Source organism: Phyllobates terribilis, unplaced genomic scaffold, assembly GCF_046119375.1.
Source record: "Phyllobates terribilis strain yellow unplaced genomic scaffold, ASM4611937v1 Scaffold_10__3_contigs__length_209671492, whole genome shotgun sequence".
NCBI lineage: Eukaryota > Metazoa > Chordata > Amphibia > Anura > Dendrobatidae > Phyllobates > Phyllobates terribilis.
Genome location: NW_027362770.1, coordinates 106,636,565 through 106,659,236, shown reverse-complemented (window position 1 = coordinate 106,659,236; position 22,672 = coordinate 106,636,565). Strand labels below are relative to the sequence as shown.

At 39.8% G+C, this 22,672-nt stretch overlaps 1 protein-coding gene across 46 annotated transcripts in view; it reads right to left on the bottom strand.

The window, feature by feature from the left end:
• The window catches only part of LOC141164440 (protocadherin gamma-C5-like), a 533,108-nt gene that overhangs the window by 120,690 nt on the left and 389,746 nt on the right, over window positions 1-22,672 (bottom strand). For 2 of the 46 annotated variants that reach the window (XM_073649714.1, XM_073649719.1), the window contains exon 1: window positions 15,549-18,169. The exons of 40 other annotated variants lie outside the window; for them this stretch is intronic. In XM_073649714.1, the coding sequence (XP_073505815.1) occupies window positions 15,549-17,981 (2,433 nt within the window). In that variant the 5' untranslated portion in view covers window positions 17,982-18,169. Of the gene's footprint in view, window positions 1-1,622; window positions 4,251-9,741; window positions 12,379-15,548; window positions 18,170-22,672 lie in introns of those variants that run through there. 4 more of the 46 variants (XM_073649690.1, XM_073649710.1, XM_073649707.1 and 1 more) reach the window with 2 other exon arrangements.

Below are 22,672 nucleotides of genomic sequence, written 5' to 3'. Positions count from 1 at the left end.
CCAAATCAGTTCTCATACTTTGCACTGATGAAGGCCAACAGCCCAAAACACCGTGTCTGCAAATTGAGATTCTGATTTGGCTTTTATCCTGAGTCATATTGCTCGACTCGTTAAAGGGTTGATTGTGACTTGTAGGATTGCTACTTCCAATAGGTGGCGCTAAAGAGTACAAGTCCTCTTTTTCTCTGAAGAGGCAATTTGCATATTAAGTTTCCCAGAGGAGCATTGCATGACGAATAAGCCTCCTTACCTTGACATGCCAGAGCTGGTGTGTCACTCTCCATAAGGAGAAACGCTACCCCTTAGACAACAATGCCCCATAATTAGAGATCAGCGGACCAGTGGAAGTTCAGGTTCTGGTACCCAACCGAATTTTAGTCCAAAGTTTGGTTCGGATACCAGAACTGTACCTGAACTTGAACCTGAACCCCACTGGAAACAATGTGGACCCGAACTCTGGAGATGGAAATCTTTCTCTATCTCTCTCTCGAAGTTCAGCACCAGACACTAGGTGTCCGGTACGAACCCCGAACTTTACAGTTCAGGTTTGCTCATCTCTACCCATAATATGACCTACAGTCATATGCTGTATAGGGTTAGACCAAATATTTCCCAATACACAATTTATTTAAGGCAATTGCAAAACTTACATTAGAAATGAAGTTAAATCAATAAAAATCATAATAATAAACTAAAAAAAAAACATTATGTTATGCAATGCACACCATGCCAATGTGGACTCACGTGGGAAGCGGGTGTAACCCTTGAACTGGCATCCTCAGACAGGGCGACATGGGTGCAGTCCAAGTTGGTCTATTATGTTTATATATATTCTGTATTGTTATGTCTTTTATAATATTTGGACTAATTTGTAAAGGATTCCTATTTAGAACTCCTCATTACCCCAAATGATGCTAATAAGCGGCAAGAAATAATATGACAGAATAGATTTTCTATGACATGACAATGTGGCCTGCAGCTAACATGCTCTGTATACTAAGTTAAGGTAACGCAGACACAACTTTGATATAGCTCATTATATGAGACATGGTCTACATTCTTTTGTATGCTTGCGGTCTATATTCTCTCCATATGTATTTTGCTATAAACACGAATTGCTCTCTAATGATCTGTTTCAAACAAGAAGTCCAAACCATTATTTTAGCTCTGCAAAGTGTATGGAGAAAGCACTATTAAGAAATATATCTACTTGAAAAAGATAAACGTGACAATTTTTGCCAACCTTTGAATTGGCCATTTCTAAGTACAATGTGCATCTCTTTCATAGCATCACAAGTTGCGCTTGGGACACCAAGATATTGACAGACTGATCACTAATAGCTGATAACATCATTATGTCTCTGAATACAGTAACTTAGGGTATTTTCTCTACTACTTATCTGGAATCATTTATTGCAGTGATAAAATGAAACTTAGCAAAAGAAAAAAAGAAAAACAAACTTGAAATGTTACTAGTCTTCCAAAGATATATATTTTTTGATTTCTATAGGGAACTAAAATAGGCTTTAAAGTAAAAAAAACAATATCTGATGTCAAAGCTTCTATAAATCAGCAAAACAGAAATATAGGAAAGAAAAAAAAGCATTGCAATGTATCCTCACCTGAAGGGGATCAATATACCATTCTGAGTCTGAAGAAGGTTTTGGCTCCATAAATGGTTTGGTTAATTGAGGAATGTTTGTGGTTTTGCTTAAAGTAAAACCTGGAATATCTGCAGGAGGGAAACAAGCCGGATAACAAGACCCCGGAGCCTCTGGTGGAGCCATCCGCACCTCCATGTACTTCAGTGTCCCATCTGTATTCAGGTAAAGGGTTGGTTTGTACTGGTCCATATAGGATGAAGAAAGGGATTTGTCAGTAAAGCAGAATCCACAACCAGAATCATAATTCTTTCTAAGGCACCGGACAAGTAATATAGAAAATGTGACCAGAAAAACTGCACTGATGGCCACAAGGGAGACAATAAGATACAGAGTCAGGTCTGGAGCAGATTTGGCATTTGTAAGAAAGTCTTGAGATTTAGGACTTTCCTGAGCAACAGAGTCTAATATATTCACAATGATGGTAGCTGTAGTGGTCATAGAAGGTTCTCCATGGTCACTGACTGTGATCACAAGTCTCTGCTCCGTGTAATCCGTCTCATGTAAACCTCGGAGAGTCCTGACTTCTCCTGTGTAGTCAGAGATGTGGAATAAAGCAGGACTGGCAGACTGACCAAGACTATAGAGGAGCCAGGCATTGTGCCCAGAATCCACATCCACGGCAGACACCTTACTGACTAAATATCCAGCAGCTGCAGATCTTGGGATGGTCTCCTGAGCAATGGTCTCCGCTGTGTTCTCTGGGTATAAGATAGTGGGAGGGTTGTCATTTGTATCCAGGATAAATATGAAGATGGAAACATTGGAGGATAATTTTGGAGATCCAGAATCTTCTACTCTTGCTGTGATCTGCAGAACCTGGAATTGTTCATAGTCAAAAGACCTTTGTGCATAAATATTCCCGGTGTCGGAGTTAATGTAGATGAAGGAAGAGACGGGAGAACCGTGGATGTGGCTCTCAGCGATGGAGTAAATGAGGTTTGCATTAGCTCCCTCATCCGGATCTACAGCAGACACCGTACATAACAGTCTGCCGGACTCATTGTTTTCTGGTGTGAAGGCGTTGTACACATTGTGCAGAAATGCTGGAGGATTATCATTAACATCAGAGATATTAAGACTGATTGTAGTCTGGCTGCTGAGAGACGGAGACCCCAGATCTGATGCCGTCAGTATAATGATATATTGTGAGAGCTTCTCCCTGTCCAGATGTCCACTAGTGACCAGAGCGTAACGCTGTGACATGGGCTGGCATGTGAAGGGTAAATTTGGTGACACTTCCAGTCTTATTTCACCATTTTTACCAGAATCCTTATCTTTAACATTGATGAATCCAACAACAGATCCTATGGGGGCATTCTCAGGAATCTCATTAGTCTTGGAGGTGAAAATAATTTCAGGGGTGTTATCATTTACATCCTTTACCTCAATCTGGATAACACAATGCCCCTGTAATCTAGGTGTCCCCTTGTCTGTTGCTTTTACATACAATTCATAAAAATCTGAATCTTCAAAATCCAATATATCTGCAGTTATTATTTCATTAGTCTTTGAGTTTATTTGAAATATCCTTTTTGCAGAATCCAAAGTATGGTGATCAAAGGAATATGAGATGTCGCCATTTGCACCTTCATCCAGATCTGTGGCATTTAATTGTATGATAACTGAGTTTAATGGAATATTTTCTAAAATGCTGATCTTATAACTGGACTGGTGAAACACAGGAGCATTGTCATTAATGTCTAATACGTTTACAGTGATTTGTGTGGACCCTGATTTAGGAGGATCACCTCCATCTATAGCAGTGAGAATAAGCTTATATTCAGCCTTTTCCTCCCTATCCAGGCTCTTTTCTAACACAAGCTCAGTAATGAGGGTCCCATCCTTACGATTTTTAGTAAGCAGAGAAAAATATGGATTTGGACTTAATTTATATTGATTAATACCATTTTTACCCACATCTAAATCTGTTGCTGTTTCTATTTGAAATCTTACTCCAGGAATAGCTTCTGTAATATTTAGAATTGTATTAATTCTAGAAAATATTGGAGAATTATCATTAATATCCAGAATGTCTATTTCCAGGGTGTGCAGCTCCAGAGGATCCTCAGCCACAGCCTCTAAATGCAGCACACAGCTCCGGCTGGATCCACACAGGCTCTCCCTATCAACCCTCTCATATACCACCAGAGCTCCATTCTTCTGCTCTATAGAAAACAATCTGCTGTTTCCTTCTGATCCCAAACTCAGTCTCCTTCTACTAATATCAGCCAGATTCACCCCCAGATCCTGAGCCACGTTCCCCACAACAGTCCCTGGATGAGACTCCTCAGCAACAGAATAACGCAGCTGCCCAGAGACCCAGCCCCAGCTACAAAGGAGAAGGGAGAAAGCTACTTGCCATTTCCAAGCCTTTACAAAGCTCTGATTGTCCATATCTTAAATCCTTCTTCTAATATGTGTAGAGAATGATCATCATCCCATCAATCCAAGTGTGTGAGCAGCAAAAATATAAATCCTAGGGAAGGAAAAATCCTGGTATTCCTGCATTGAAATCCTCCGCAGGGCTCTCATCGGAGCAGCAGCTCTTCTTTGTGTGAGAGACGATGGGAGGGTGAATCACTGAGCCAGGGGGAGGAGAGCGCAGGGCTGACATGAGCAGATCTCCTAACAAAGAATCAGGATGACGTGTCTGCCCTCTCCTGGCCAATAACGATAACTACATCATTTGAATTTTTACTTTATCTTGAAAAGCCTTAAAAATAAAATATTCCCGTATTTGTTATGAGCTAAAGCCTTTCGCAAAAGTTCCCTATAGAAATGAAATTTAAACAATGTATATATTATTAATATGTCTTAGGAAAAATAATTAGGATTTTAGGGTACCTGAATACCTACATATTAAAACACTCTACTGTTTCTTTGAGGAAAGAAGTACATATAAGTGCACATTTCCTAACATGAAATATGACTATTACTGTATTAAAATAAATAAAATAATATTGATAATAATGATAACATATGTACCACCAAAGATCATAAGCAAAAATATTGAACATTTTTGCACTTTCGCATGTCTCGCTCCTTCAGTTAAAGAATCAATATGAAGAAATTATATTGACAGTAAATACATTGGACTAACAGCATGGTCATTTCTGTATATATCCATTGTTTCTCTTATCCCTATTCTTCATTTTTTTATTATTTTAGATATCCACAAAATATAATAAAACTTTAAAAGATACAGAAATCTAAAAGTGAAATACATATGATCAGCATGCTAAAGAGCTGTAAAAACTATGGTTTAGGTGTAATATGATTTAATTTTATGGAAGAATACCCCTATAATATAACACAGGTATTTAAACAAAAGTCCATATGGATCCATAGAGAACAGCAAAGTGTCTTGGTACAGCTTTATATAACTCATACAACTACATAGTCGTATGCTGTATGAGGACTGTATAAGTAAGAACAAAGACACCAAAATACAGTTTTACAGTTTCTTTAAATGGAATGTGTCAGCAGGATCAACCCTCCTAAGCTGTCTATATGGGCATAGAGGTTACAGGAAGCTGAATAAAGTGATACCTTGATATCTGCGATCTGATGTCTTATTCCAGAGAAATCCACGTTTTTCTTATGTATAAATGAGCTGTTCCAGGCTCTGGGCCAGACCCTGATCTACATGAGAATCTGCCTCCAGGGATTATTATACATGAAGGGAGTTACCACTGTGATGTGTAATGGCCGCTCTCCTGATCTCACTGCAGAGCTGTGTGTGATTATACCTCACACATCTGCAGGCTCCTCTCAGCTTCAGTTTCCATCTCACAGGCAGACAAGGTTGTAATATTGCTGCAATACAGTAGAGTTGTGAGAGCTGCAGCACATGTGTTTGTAAGGAGACAAAGTTCAGTTCTGCTGTCCTGTGTTAGTTACATATCACATTGGTTACGACCCCCTAATATTTACGATAATCTGTGGAGCAGATTCTCAGGGAGATCAGTGTCCGGCCCATAATCCTGAACATCTCATTTACATATAAGAAATATATGGATTTCTGTGGAACAAGACATCAGATCACAGATATCAAGGAAAGCTGTCATTTTATTCAGCTTCCCATGTCCAACATGCCCATATAGACGGCTTAGGAGGTATGATCCTAGTGACAGATTCCCATTAAAACAGAAAATCATGATGATCTGTACTACAAATATATGCATCTTACTATTTGTGTAGTATTTTTCATTCATATAGTTTTATATAAAAACATATACAGTATATATAGATATATAGATATATATTTATATATCTATATATCTATATATAGATATATACATATGGCTCTATGTTGATATATGCATCAGAAGTGGCTAGTAATGTGTTACTAACTCCTTACTGTCTATATACCTAAGATCGTTTTATCTATTAATCTATCTATAGCAATGTTTCCCAAACTCCAGTCCTCACGGCCCCAAACAGGTCATGTTTTCAGGATTTACTTAATATTGCACAGTTGATGGATTTACTATCAAGATATGAAAAATTTGCCCAGATTCTCTCACCTGTACAATACTAAGGAAACCCTGAAAGCATGATCTGTTGGGGGTCGTGAGGAAACACTGCTCCAGAAAATGTTATTTTTAGTAGGTAAAGCTGGCTTTATTTTAGATCATACGCGCTCCCCGTGCAAGTGCGCAGCAGTTATTTCCAGCATCCAAGATGTATCACCTTATTTATTTTACTTGCTTATTTAGCTTATTTAGCCCTATTTACATTGATGGTTGACCGTACAATACAACCAATTGTTACCATACACCTTTCGTGTCTCCCCTATTTCCTCAAAGACAGTAAGCTTGTGAGCAGGGCCCTGTTGATTTATATTATTATTGGTATTCTGTAAAATCTTTTATTGTCTGTATAACTTCTCTCTAAAATGTCAAGTTCTGCGGAATACATTGGCGATATAGAAATAACATTTTTATTATTATTATTATAGCGCCATTAATTCCACAGCATTTTACAGACATTATCATCACTGTCCCAATTGGGGCTCACAATCTACATTCCCTATTAGTATATCTTTGGAGTGTGGGAGGAACGCAGAGAGCCCGGAGGAAACCCACCCAAACACGGGGAGAACATACAAACTCCTTGCAGATGTTGTCCTGGGTGGGATTTGAACCTAGAACCCCAGCGCTGCAAAGCCACTGTGCTAACCACTGAGCCACTATGCTATCCGGCTTGTTGGCATTTACTTGATAAAGGATGTAATATTGTAAAACACTTCATCTCTATGAGTAAAGAGCTTTTGAACGCCATTGTCTAAGTAAGTACTATGAAAATGTTTTATTCCATGTATGCACTTTAATGGGCCATTGATGGAACTTTTTATTTCCTTCTACACTTTGTTAATGTTGAGAATATTTTTTTACATTACTTTTTTTTTTAAAACGGTCTTCTTTTATGTTTAATTGAAAGTCTATACAATATCATATACAACATTGGTTTGATCCCAATCAAAAGTATGCACAGAACTTAAAGGGATTGTCCTTCTTCGGAGACAATTTATTTTTACTTAAATTAATATATTTTTAGTTAAAAATAATTTGTAATTGGGTCTGATTAAAGGAAATCTGTCTTCTAATTCATGCTGCCCAAACTGTGGGCAGAAGGAATCATAGCCTGGCTACATGATTGCAGCCATGTACATTTTCTCTGAAACCTTCCTATAATATAATTTAAAGATCCCTAGCCAGAGATCAGACTAGACCGGCTCCACTCCGACCAACTCTTCCCAGTGGTGCTGCAGGTTACTGACAGATCTCTACCCATGCACAAACACATTTACCAATCGGTGGTCATTTAACAGCCTGTCTATGCAGGCAGACCGAAGTAAACGATGCACACTGAGCAGCCTGTAATGGATTATTCAGTGTGTACAGGCTGCCATGGTCTTCAGCATCACAGGTCCTGTTTATACAGAATGTTGTGCTGCCGAGAACAATAATCTTTTGTGCTGTGCAAAAGATCATTTCACTCAATAAACGAGTGATTTGTTCATTCATCGGGTGATCAGCAGCTTGTTTATACTGCAAGATAATCATCAAACAATCGATTTTAAGAATGCTTGTTGACTATTATCTTTTAGTAAAAATGCAGCTTAAAGCACCACGCCAGTGTTTTTTGTTATTACAGCACTGGAGTGGTGCTACTAATCTAAGTTCTCAGAACTTAATCTCATACTTACCAACCGCCATCTTCATCTTTTATCAGCGCCGAGGCAGTTTTCTCCAGAAGTGTGTGACCTGCCGGATTGCTCCATTGTTTGCTGGAGCCATCTGAGAGTCACAACTCAATGAAAGTGTATGAGAGCCAGAACAAGGCCAGTACGCAGCTCTAATAGACTTGCATTGAGAGTTTGTGACTGTTACCTCTGACTTCTGGTCAGTCGGAAGTTGCAGTCACAAGATGGTGGCACAAGACCAGAGTGGCACTGGGGCAAGCTGAAGAAAACAGCTGGGAAATATAATAGAGGGACAGAAAACTTACATTAGTTGCACCACTCCAGTGCTGAAATAAAAAAAACCCGCTGGAGTGGTGCTTTAACTTTGAGGGATACAGTAGGGTCATTGACACCAGCTATGGATATTGTTAAGGAATTTGGGACTTATTGGGCCCTTATTTTCGATTGGAGAAAGTAAGTTCTATAGTTATGAATGTAATTTTGTCCAGGGCATGGTTCAGTAACATAATTTCGTTGCCATGATGTAAATGTATTTTCTGATCTGATAAACAATTAACATTTATCAGTAATAACTAATCGAAAGGTGAAGCATGTTCCAATTTTGTGGCTAAATATCAATCATTTTTAGACCAGAACCAAACAGTTTTTTGCTAAAGGAGTTGTTCCTACAACTTTGTCTACAGACTCTATTAGGACATTACACACGAGAGTCCTGATTTCAGCACACTGTCTTTAAATCAGAGCGAAGAGCTGCCAGGCAAACCGGGCCTCTGCAAGCAACACACAGATTGACCGAAATTTGCAACAAACACCATGATGCCACGTGAGGCCTATGACTTGCATCATCCCAGCCCCCAGTATAATACATTTGAGCAAATCATTCTGATGAATACAAAATTATTGGATTCTGATAAATACAAAATTCTTGTAAAATTCTAAGTGAATTCAATTCGCTCCTCCGTAGCTAGCCTTCATCATTCCTCTATGTTCTGAATACATATTGAATTTTTTGGATCATTTATTCTGGCTTCTAAACCTTAATAAAAAGTGAAATATAATGCATTAATATAGCATGGTTGACCTCTTACCCATGAATAACTACATTATTCTCAAATGGAGGTGCCACAACATCTATGTATTATTTCTACTCATATACAGAAGATCAGAAGTATTGTAGTATTTAGCTAAACCATCACTATTACACAACAGTTATGGACATCACAAAGCCTGCATGGTGTTATATACCCTATATGCCCTTCTACTGTATATTACTGAGCCATGGCAATTCCATGTGCCAATATACAATGTTTTCTGTAAGACACCAGTTCTCTTCTTTAGAAGCAATGTTTGTAGCTAAAAAAACCCTGAAAGAGATGAAACATGTAACAAACATGTATTTGTGTACTTGTATATTAAATCAGAGGATTAAAGATGGATAGTATAGGCACCAGGAGTAGGTCTCTACAAAAAGGACTGGTCACATAATATCAGACCCTACAGATGAAAAATAATCTGCACTAAGAAAAAAATAGATAAGAAAAAAATACATCCAAAGAAAAAATAGAAAATTAAAAGTTTCCCACCAAAAGTGTCCGGAACAGAACTGAATACATCACAGATTTCAAGAATAATCTTAAACTTTATAATGCATGGTATCCACCAATATAGCAGGAAAACCTACATAAGTGTTTTGTCTTTAGAGTAGGTGACTAATTGTCTAATGACTTGTACATTTTGTAATTTTAAATCAAAAAAGAAATCAACCTCTAAGCATGTGATGCTAGACCACAAAAAATGCATTTTAGTTAAGAAGCTCCATCACAAAAAAGGGGCATAAAAGAAACAGAAAATATGTCACCAATATCTCACCTGATTAGGATCATTACACCAGTCTTTGTTAGATAAGAGATTAGGTTCTCTTGTTGGTTCACTTAATTGTGGAATATTGTCAGTTTTACTCAGAGTAAAACCTGGAATATCTGCAGGAGGGAAACAAGCCGGATAGCAAGACCCCGGAGCCTCTGGTGGAGCCATCCGCACCTCCATGTACTTCAGTGTCCCATCTGTGTTCAGGTAAAGGGTTGGTTTGTACTGGTCCATATAGGATGGAGAAAGGGATTTGTCAGTAAAGCAGAATCCACACCCAGAATCATAATTCTTTCTAAGGCACCGGACAAGTAATATAGAAAATGTGACCAGAAAAACTGCACTGATGGCCACAAGCGAGACAATAAGATACAGAGTCAGGTCTGGGGCAGATTTGGCATTTGTAAGAAAGTCTTGAGATTTAGGACTTTCCTGAGCGACAGAGTCTAATATATTCACAATAATGGTAGCTGTAGTGGTCCTAGAAGGTTCTCCATGGTCACTGACTGCAATCACAAGTCTCTGCTCCGTGTAATCGGTCTCATGTAAACCTCGGAGAGTCCTGACTTCTCCTGTGTAGTCAGAGATGTGGAATAAAGCAGGACTGGCAGACTGAACAAGACTATAGAGGAGCCAGGCATTGTGCCCAGAATCCACATCCACGGCAGACACCTTACTGACTAAATACCCAGCAGCTGCAGATCTTGGGATGGTCTCCTGAGCAATGGTCTCCGCTGTGTTCTCTGGGTATAAGATAATGGGAGGGTTGTCATTTGTGTCCAGGATAAATATGAACACGGAAACATTGGAGGATAATTTTGGAGATCCAGAATCTTCCACTCTCGCTGTGATCTGCAGAACCTGGAATTGTTCATAGTCAAAAGACCTTTGTGCATAAATATTCCCGGTTTCGGAGTTAATGTAGACGAAGGAAGAGACGGGAGAACCATGGATGTGGCTCTCAGCGATGGAGTAAATGAGGTTTGCATTAGCTCCCTCATCCGGATCTACAGCAGATACCGTACATAACAGTCTGCCGGCCTCATTGTTTTCTGGTGTGAAGGCATTGTACACATTGTGCAGAAATGCTGGAGGATTATCATTAACATCAGAGATATTAAGACTGATTGTAATCTGGCTGCTGAGAGACGGAGACCCCAGATCTGATGCCGTCAGTGTAATGGTATATTGTGAGAGCTTCTCCCTGTCCAGATGTCCACTAGTGACCAGAGCGTAACGCTGTGACATGGGCTGGCATGTGAAGGGTAAATCTGGGGATGCTATGAGCTTTGTTTCTCCATGTTTCCCTGCATCTTTGTCTCTTACAGTAATAAATCCCACTACAGTTCCTATGGGGGCATTCTCAGGAATTTCCTTATTTTTGAATACAAAAATAATTTCTGGAATATTATCATTCACGTCTTCTATTTCAATCTGGACACGACATCTGCCCTCAAGCTTTGGGGATCCTTTATCTATAGCTTTTATTAATAATTCATGAATAGTAGCAGCTTCAAAATCCACTGGACCTTTTATAAATACTTCACCTGAAATAGGGTTTATATCGAATATTTCCTTGGCCGAGTTTGAAGTACGTTGGTCTATGGAATATGTGAATTCACTGTTTACTCCCTCATCTGGATCTGTGGCATTTAGTTTTATTATCACTGTTTTTACAGGCACATTCTCTGGTATGTTCACCTTATAACGTGACTGATCAAATACTGGAGCATTATCATTGATATCTAACACAATGACCGTTATCTGAGTGGATCCGGATCTGGCTGGGTCTCCCCCGTCTATGGCAGTGAGAATAAGCTTGTGCTCTGATTTCTCTTCTCTATCTAGAATTTTTTCTAGCACTAATTCAGCAATAAAATTTCCAGAATCTTTTGTTACAGATAATGAAAAATATGGATTTGGGTTTAGTCTGTACTGACTGATACCATTAATTCCTACATCAAGATCCTGTGCATTTTCCAAAGGGAACTGCACACCTGGGCTTGTAAATTGTTCTGTAATTTTAATAACTTGATCAGAAATTGAGAAAAGAGGTGAATTATCATTAATATCCAGAATGTCTATTTCCAGGCTGTGCAGCTCCAGAGGATCCTCAGCCACAGCCTCTAAATGCAGCACACAGCTCAGGCTGGATCCACACAGGCTCTCCCTATCAACCCTCTCATATACCACCAGAGCTCCATTCTTCTGCTCTATAGAAAACAATCTGCTGTTTCCTTCTGATCCCAAACTCAGTCTCCTTCTACTAATATCAGCCAGATTCACCCCCAGATCCTGAGCCACGTTCCCCACAACAGTCCCTGGATGAGACTCCTCAGCAACAGAATAACGCAGCTGCCCAGAGACCCAGCCCCAGCTACAAAGGAGAAGGGAGAAAGCTACTTGCCATTTCCAAGCCTTTACAAAGCTCTGATTGTCCATATCTTAAATCCTTCTTCTAAAATGTGTAGAGAATAATCATCATCCCATCAATCCAAGTGTGTGAGCAGCAAAAATATAAATCCTAGGGAAGGGAAAATCCTGGTTTTCCTGCATTGAAATCCTCCGCAGGGCTCTCATCGGAGCAGCAGCTCTTCTTTGTGTGAGAGACGGTGGGAGGGTGAATCACTGAGCCAGGGGGAGGAGAGCGCAGGGCTGACATGAGCAGCTCAACTGCATTTGCTGTAATATTTGGATGACATGTCTGCCCTCTCCTGGGCAAAAATGTTAACTACACTAATAAAAAATATATTAACATATACTGTTACAAAAGACCAAAATCTGAAAAGAGATTTGCGATCACTTTATATTGCAAAGTTATTCAATTTATTTAATTGATAGTTAAATAAATTTTAAAAGAGTATATGATAACAAATTATTAAATTAAGAATTTTTAATAAATAGTGAAGTTTATAATTTTTTTCATTCAATGAAGTGATTGCTATATTTTTAAGTATAGTAGTACATGTAAAATCACAAGCACACACATATATACACATACATACACACATGCAAACACAAACACATGCACACACATACACACATACAAATATTCATGCAAACATACACACATACACACACATACATTCACACACATACAAACACTCATGTAAACATACACACACACATACACACACATTCACCCACATACACACACATACTAACACGCATACACACACATTCACCCACATACACACACACAAACACACACACACTCACACAAACATACACAAACACACACACATACACATACACACACACTCACACAAATAAACACACACATACACACACACAAAAACACAGACACAAACATACACACACACATACACATACACACACACTCACACAAACATACACATACACACACACACATAAACACACGTACATACACACATACACACACACACATAAACACACGTACATACACACATACACACACACACATAAACACACGTACATACACACATACACACACACACACCCTTATCATATAGTTTTTTAAGTAATGAGTTCCATCTAGATGTTTTGTTACATTTGCACCACCTGATAGGTAATTTCAGCAACCTTATGAATTACCAGCATTCATGTGATGGTCACTTGCTTCAAAGAAGAAAATATACCGTATATCACTTGTTAATGCAAAATGTTTATGAATAGATTCAGTAAGTAAATTATTATATCTGATGTGCAGTAAGATTGCCATACAGATTCTCGTTTTTTTGATTAGTGAAAATCAGTGCATTTGAAGAAGTTCATACATGACAGTCAGCAACAACTGAGTGTCAAAGGTTCATGCATCTAGAGGTGGTCTAGAGGAGGTTACTAGAATAAAGTCTATCTCTTGTCTTGCATATAGCATGAAAGGTTTAAAAATGAAGATGCTAAAAATATGAAGGCATGAAGCACCTTCAATAGGAATTCCATCAAATTAATTTAATAATTACTGATGATTTCAGGTGAATTTACCCGCAGCAAGTACATTAAATTCCCATTGCTAATCCTAGACCTTATAGGGGTTGTACCGTGTAGACAAACTCTTTTGCTACTGATGATCTGCTGCCAAATTGCTGATCTTTAGTCTAAACCCTTGAACATCAATTGGTATGACTAAGGATAGCTGTAGCTGGTAGATGACTATTCTCATGGTGCCCATTCCAAGGAGTCCTCCTTACCAGGAATTATGATTACTTGGACTATGACATCCACATTCCTTATCTAGGCTTATGAACATTGTTTTTTTGGGGACACATCTTTCAAGATTTTTCTAGTTATTTTGGATTAATTTCTAAAACATGCCCGTGTAAACTCAAGTTCTTATAAGGTTTTCAAATGCAATAAACCCTTTTGAGTTGGGTTTTGCCTAAATACAAGTTGATCCGTAATGGTCCTACCATTTGTAATCATGCATAAGGTTGAAAGGACAATTTAATTATTTGTGAGGAACAGTATATGTGGGTTGTCTATGTATGAAAATATGGATTTATGCATCGATATGTGTGTCAGCTTTGTGTTTTATTTAATTGTTTAATTAAATAGTTAAATAGTAAGTACAGAGGTAGCAATTATCAAAACTACTGTACCACATTAAAGTGTTGGTCTCAAAATTGTAAAACAAGCAACATTGGAGTATACCTCTTATTAAAAATCCTCTTCACTCTCAAGAATGGAGGCAGTTTTAATTAAATTTTTTTGCCTTGTTGCTAAGTTTACTAGAGACCACTGCAGTCAATCATAAGTGGCAGGTTGGCACTTGCAAGCTCTTTGCTATACAGCTTGTAAGCTCTGCTCTGAAGCTAGATTAATCACTTATATCTTTTTACTAGTGTAGGGCACTTTGGCACTTTATACTATTTAGGTAGCGAGGCTGTTTTTAACCACATTGAAGCAGAGACACACAACACAATAGTATATGCTCACTATGTAATTATTATAGCGCCCTGCAGCCAATAAGTTAGCAGTTGCTACAAATGTATATGGCACTATAGTGCTCCACAGCCATCAAGGGCTGCATACAGGCTAAGCCAGGAGGCATATTAGTGGAAATATTCAACCTATCTAAAATCAATGTTTAATCCTAATAGCATCTACAATTTGTTTTCTTGTGATAGAATTCGACATTAAAAAAGTCACCATCTGTCTTTAAGTAAAATCAGAAGCAAATACTCGAAGAGACATAATTTGGCTCTTTGCATGATGCCTTACTTGCTTTTATACTGAAATAACTATATAGATACTGGATGTTGTCATATAATGCCAATCATTGCTAAAATGACAAAATTATCTGCAGGATGTATGTATACGATGGAAACAATGCTTATCCTCTGCCCATTCCTATAATCGGAAGCGTTGTGGATAACTGTATGAACACTGAACACAGTATGGATCCGTAAACTTCGCCATATACCCGGAAATCTTACATCTCCAAAGCCGACCGATCGATGCAAATATTTTACTCATTATATAAATTGCTTGGTAACAAAAAAATATACACATATATACACATACATACACACACATGTACAAACTGTATATGTATATATATATATATATATATATATATATATATATATATATATATGTATAAAAGCTCAGCAACATTCGATAAAAGCTTCTGGTAATAAAGCAAAGAAGATTTAACAATCACTGTACATCAAAGACACCAAATACCAACAGGCAAAAATTAAAACATACAGTGTTATATGAGGTCAGAAAAAATTATAATAAAATTATTGTATACACTCCCCATAAAATACTCAATAATGACCAGTACTATATAAAGAAAATGTCAGAGGGCCTCACATCGATCTCACCTGATCAGATCCATTACACCAACTGCCATCAGCAATACGCCCCGGCTCCCTGATTATATCTGTGAACTGAGTATGAGATAATGTAGAATGGGGGATGTCTGTTACAGGAGGGAAACAAGCCGGATAACAAGACCCCGGAGCCTCTGGTGGAGCCATCCGCACCTCCATGTACTTCAGTGTCCCATCTGTGTTCAGGTAAAGGGTTGGTTTGTACTGGTCCATATAGGATGGAGAAAGGGATTTGTCAGTAAAGCAGAATCCACACCCAGGATCATAATTCTTTCTAAGGCACCGGACAAGTAATATAGAAAATGTGACCAGAAAAACTGCACTGATGGCCACAAGGGAGACAATAAGATACAGAGTCAGGTCTGGAGCAGATTTGGCATTTGTAAGAAAGTCTTGAGATTTAGGACTTTCCTGAGCAACATTGTCTAATATATTCACAATGATGGTAGCTGTAGTGGTCATAGAAGGTTCTCCATGGTCACTGACTGTAATCACAAGTCTCTGCTCCATGTAATCGGTCTCATGTAAACCTCGGAGAGTCCTGACTTCACCTGTGTAGTCAGAGATGTGGAATAAAGCAGGACTGGCAGACTGACCAAGACTATAATGGAGCCAGGCATTGTGCCCAGAATCCACATCCACGGCAGACACCTTACTGACTAAATACCCAGCAGCTGCAGATCTTGGGATGGTCTCCTGAGCAATGGTCTCCGCTGTGTTCTCTGGGTATAAGATAGTGGGAGGGTTGTCATTTGTATCCAGGATAAATATGAAGACGGAAACATTGGAGGATAATTTTGGAGATCCAGAATCTTCCACTCTCGCTGTGATCTGCAGAACCTGGAATTGTTCATAGTCAAAAGACCTTTGTGCATAAATATTTCCGGTGTCTGAGTTAATGTAGACGAATGAAGAGACGGGAGAACCATGGATGTGGCTCTCAGAGATGGAGTAAATGAGGTTTGCATTAGCTCCCTCATCCGGATCTACAGCAGATACCGTACATAACAGTCTGCCGGACTCATTGTTTTCTGGTGTGAAGGCATTGTACACATTGTGCAGAAATGCTGGAGGATTATCATTAACATCAGAGATATTAAGGCTGATTGTAATCTTGCTGCTGAGAGATGGAGACCCCAGATCTGTTGCCGTCAGTATAATGGTATATTGTGAGAGCTTCTCCCTGTCCAGATGTCCGCTAGTGACCAGAGCGTAACGCTGTGACATGGGCTGGTATTTGAAGGGTAATCCTGGTGACACATCCAATTTTACTTCACCATTTTTACCAACATCCTTGTCTTTTACTGTGATGAGCCCAACCACAGTTCCTATGGGGGCATTCTCAGGAACCTCAGTATTTTTGGATATAAAAATAATTTCTGGGCTGTTATCATTTACATCTTCTATTTCCACTTGAACCACACATCGCCCCTCTAACTTAGGTGACCCTTTATCTACAGCCTTGACAAAAAGTTCATACATATCGGCAGCTTCATAATCCACAATTCCCTTATTAAATATTTCCCCTGTTGTAGGATCTAAATCAAATGCTTCCTTTGCAGCTTGTAAAGTTCGATGATCAAAAGAAAAGATAAAATCACTATTAATACCTTCATCTAGATCAGTGGCATTGACCTTTAAAATAGTTGTTTTTAATGGGATATTTTCTATAATGTTAACCTTATACAAAGGCTGATCAAACACTGGTGCATTATCATTGATATCTAATACAAGGACAGTAATCTGTGTAGATCCTGATCTGGCTGGTTCTCCCCCATCTATAGCAGTGAGAATTAGCTCATGCTCTGCTCTATTCTCTCGGTCTAAAAATTTTTCCAATACCAATTCAGCAATGAGGGTCCCATCTTTACGTGTTTTAACAGACAATGAAAAATATGGATTTGCTTTTAATGTGTATTTACTGATACCATTGATTCCTACATCTAAATCCTGTGCATTCTCCAAATAAAATTGTTCACCAGGACTTGTTACTAATTCAGTTATTTTTATAATCTGAGTAAAGCTTCGAAAAATTGGAGAATTATCGTTAATATCCAGAATGTCTATTTCCAGACTGTGCAGCTCCAGAGGATCCTCAGCCACAGCCTCTAAATGCAGCACACAGCTCAGGCTGGATCCACACAGGCTCTCCCTATCAATCCTCTCATATACCACCAGAGCTCCATTCTTCTGCTCTATAGAAAACAATCTGCTGTTTCCTTCTGATCCCAAACTCAGTCTCCTTCTACTAATATCAGCCAGATTCACCCCCAGATCCTGAGCCACGTTCCCCACAACAGTCCCTGGATGAGACTCCTCAGCAACAGAATAACGCAGCTGCCCAGAGACCCAGCCCCAGCTACAAAGGAGAAGGGAGAAAGCTACTTGCCATTTCCAAGCCTTTACAAAGCTCTGATTGTCCATATCTTAAATCCTTCTTCTAAAATGTGTAGAGAATAATCATCATCCCATCAATCCAAGTGTGTGAGCAGCAAAAATATAAATCCTAGGGAAGGGAAAATCCTGGTTTTCCTGCATTGAAATCCTCTGCAGGGCTCTCATCGGAGCAGCAGCTCTTCTTTGTGTGAGAGACGGTGGGAGGGTGAATCACTGAGCCAGGGGGAGGAGAGCGCAGGGCTGACATGAGCAGCTCAACTGCATTCGCTGTGAAATTTGGATGACGTGTATGCCCTCTCCTGGTCAATAATATTTATTACAGCTGTATAGTCTTTTAATTCTTTAGCGTACATCACATTGGTTTTATAATTGTGTAATATTTCCATATTTTTGCTTTTCGATATTAGTAACCTCTTTTGGTAGTAAAAAAAAAATAAATATCCAATTTTTTTTCCACTAAGTATGACATTGACAATGCAGATCAACTATTGACAGATAAAATGGAAGCTCCAATATTACTTATTGCAAGCAATCTTCTTTTCAATAAATCATATATGTTAATTACAGTACTAAATATAAGATTCTACTATAAACTTCTAGTTTCCTATGGAAAGCCAAGGACCAGGCATAAAAAGTGAACATTTCCTGGTCCCTCATGGGTAATCAAAAATTACTATTTTTTTCTACTAATACTGACACCACAGCATAGTAAGTATGGCATTTAAAATGCTTAAAGGAAATACTATATCTAGAACAATAAGAATATTAAATAACCTTTCAATTAAGACATGCACAATTCTGGCATCTGTTTCTCTGTTAGACAAGGTACAAACAACTAAATCACACATAATAGAACTTGTCCCGTAGAATTAAGATGTCTTTTTTGATTTCAGACTTCTTTCATCAAAAGGGCAAATTTTTCCTAATGTAAAGTATCTATCCCACTTAATGCATTAAATGAAATTATTAAAACCAGGATCAATATGATTTGCCTCTATGGAGCTGTCTGTATATTATGGAACAGAAAGTATGGTATTTAACATAGAGGGGTATGATGACAGGTAGAAATGTCTCTTACCAATGGTGTTGATGAGACATTTTTCAGCCAAAAATTGACTCTATCTACTATATAATCGGCTTATCCCGTCTGTCTGTCCGTCCAGGAAATCCTGTGTCGCTGATTGGTCCGGCTGCGGCCAATCAGCGATGTGGGATTTCAGAACAAGATGGCGGCAGTTAGCGGCTCATCTGCTGCACGGAGGTCAGCGGCGATGCAGCCGGGAGATGATCGGCGCAGTGGAAGTACCAGCACAGGCAGCGCCGCTCCCCGGTCCTCACTAACACGGTTTGCTGACCAAATCAGCGATATTGGCTCCAAATTTAAACACCGCTCTGCTGATTGGTCGCGGCCGGTCGGCCGCATACATATTCTAGAATACCCGATGCGTTAGAATCGGGCCACCATCTAGTAAAGATTATAAATACTTCAGCCCATTCGGTTGTTTTGGGGACATTCTGAGTTTTTCCTTGCATCTGCAATAGACGAAAGCAAGTATAACCCCTGAAGAAGCATCGTGTGCAGCAGATACCTCCGCTCGTACCAAACACCTACCAGCAGTAGGCATTTGCTCTTGATTTCTTGAAGCTCTCTAGACTACAGATCCCTGCTCCTCCTGCTTTTGTATGCCTCTGTAACATGGAGAAGGTCGATTTGCTGTGAAAGTGCTAAGGGATATGGATGCATAGGAAGGAAAGCGGGAAACCACATGACCGATAAAGAGTGGTTGTGTGTCCACCACTGATGGACACATATAAGAGTATATGTGGTGCCCCTAAGGGTTCGGTCGCCACAGAGGTACTGCACCTCACCCAGAGGTGTGGTGTCTCCCTTCTCTCAGGTAAGGAGGGAGTGCTGCACGGAACCCCAACACCTACATCCAACACTACACTACCCCAGGCCAGCAGGAGGGGCAAGACGCAATGTAGTTTTCTGCTGAGCCCTGACCCTGGCTGGGATAGGGGGAACCCAAAGTTAGGGGGAACCAGCAGTGGGTCTAGGTGGAGGAAGTAGTTTATGGGAGCACTCATATAGTAGATATATAAAAGGTAGACATCTTAAAGGTAGAGAGTAAGTAGGAGTGTGGTTTAGAGGAACAGTCTGGGAGCAGAGTCTCTGTAGGAGCGCTGCTCCACTACAAGGGCCAAGGACTGAGGCCCAGGAGGGGAGCAGGGAGTAAGCTCCATTCTGTAGAAGGGCTCCTAGGGGAGTACGGCGAGTGCAGGCGGCACCCATACACCCCGAACCTGCCAAGGATCTAGGCCGCAAGAAGGGGACCTGCCCCTGGCCCAGTCGTGCAGCTTCAAGCCTCGGCTGGAAAAACCGGAGGCTTCTGACTTCTATAGCCAGGAGCCAAACCCCCACTTCAATCCAAGTAAGGTCAAGCAGGTCTGTGCAACTCCGACGGACAGGGGGGACCTCACAGCACCCGAACAGGATTCAGAGTGGGAAGCGCAGGGCAGGCGGGAGTAAGACCCAGCGTGAAGTCGGTCTAGAGAGGCACATAAGGAAGTGGGGTTCTGCCAGGTACACCCAAACTGCCTGAGGAAGGACTGAACCCCTGCCCGGTGAACGCAGTGCGAAGCGGGAGGCTTGCACCAGTACAGTGCAGCTGTGGACTGTTTAAGAACTGTGAGTAAATCTTGGATGACTGCACTGAGCTGCCTCCGTTCCTTTCTTTCGCAATTTCCCTCCCTGCACTACAACGCCCAGCGCACCTCCATTTATTTACACTGCCCTGAGGCCTGCTCCACCTGTGGGGAGCCATTCCACCTCAAGCTGCCCTAACACCTGCCTCAGAGGACTGTCGCAGCGCTGGTGATCCTCACCAGACACCACAGGTGGTGTCACGACAAATCCCCTATAAATATCCCCTTTTTGCACTGACCACCTTGGGTCACAGACCGGGCCAGCCACCGTGATCTCCCCCAAAAGCAGCCATAAGGCCCGGCTGCCGAGTACCCCATGGCCCTGGGGGTGAGTGATATACCCCTCCTAAAAGAAGAACTGCTCCTATACACAGCTCGTCCACAGCCATATAAGACTTGAAAAATAATCATCTGACGCCAAATTGTTGGTTCCTTAAATGCCTAAAGATTAATATTGCAATATTATTGTATGCATACTGGATGAAGTACTTGTAATATATTTTTTTCCTATGTGATATCTATTAATTTATTCTCATTGCATTTATTTTGTGCATTCAGCAGTTTCCTTACATGATGTCCCATAGACTCTGGTATACCCGGTGAGTTTTTGAAGCAGAAGATGCTTCAGAAAAACGCCGACAGTATTCTTTGCCATCTTTTTCGTCTTTTTTGCTACCGTTTCACCACCGGCATCTTTGTTTTAAACTGTGTATATAAACTAGTGAGTGGAAGACGCCCGAAGAATGGTCAAGTAATTTCTTTTAGCCGCATCATGGATTTCGATATCTGAAGTGATTAAAAGAAGCTCAAAATCTCTGACCATATATATAGCACATCTTATAGTTGTATTTATACCTGAACAATGACAAGAAAAAACAAGACAATGACACAGAAGAAGGATGGTAGAAATAAAGAGCAATTCTGATTCAACACCTATTACAAAAACTACTTTTCATATCAAGGTTTATTAACAGTCCCTTTGTACCCAATATGTGTCCGAATGAATCCGGACTGCTTCAAAGCGCTGAATTGTGTTATTCAATAGAGCCGTGAGGTATCCCATGCTTCGCACACCTTGCATACATGCGTATTACTCATTATTTAATGGGGGCTTAATCAACTTCCACATAAATCCTATCAAACATCTAGCAGCAGTGGTCATGTGTAGTAAAAGTTGTCTGGTGTTATGGTTAATCTTAAAATGGCGGATTGTTGAGTAAATAAAATTGAGGATTAAGGGGTACCTGAAGGCCAATGACCTTAAAAATAACAGCCTTAAGGGATTCCCAAAAGGCTTAGACACCAGCAGAGGACCAGAATAAATGAGGTAAATCCCCCTCAATGTTACCACATCCCCAGCAGAAGCTGGGAAAATAAGGATAAAGTTTATGTAATAGAGAAGGCGTATGATACCAAAACACAAGTAGGTTACATTGATTTTCCCTATAGGTGAAGCATGTGGAAGTCTTAGCTGCCCTCCTCCATACTCCTTGCCACGTACCAGGTGAGAGGGTTCACCCAGAAAAACTTCCCATTTACTCATGAGTGTTTCAGGTGGTCATCAATATAAGGGTTAAGTAATAACCAATAAATATCAGATATAAGTCCTTTAGTTGAGACTCCAGCTCTACATAACTTTTCAAAGTAAATAGGTTGAGAGACTTTGGAGGAGAAGAAATTAGAGTGCAAGTAGTGTCTGATTAATTAGGTAGGTTGGGAGACTTTGGAGGAGACGGAAAGAGAGTGCAAGTAGTGTCTGATTAAGTAAGTAGGTTAGGAGACTTTGGAGAAGAAAATAGAGTGCAAGTAGTGTCTGGTTTTCATATACTGATAATAAGAATTTAATGGTATGCTAAAGCGAGATTGTAAAGTCTCAAAAGGTAAAACCCTAGAGTGTATATCAACTACTGTATATCCACAAAACAAAAAGTTGCTATTATCTGAAGGAAGTTGTTTTTAAGATGCAGTAAATATGGTAACTATTCTGATCATTTTTAAGTGCTTTTTCAGGC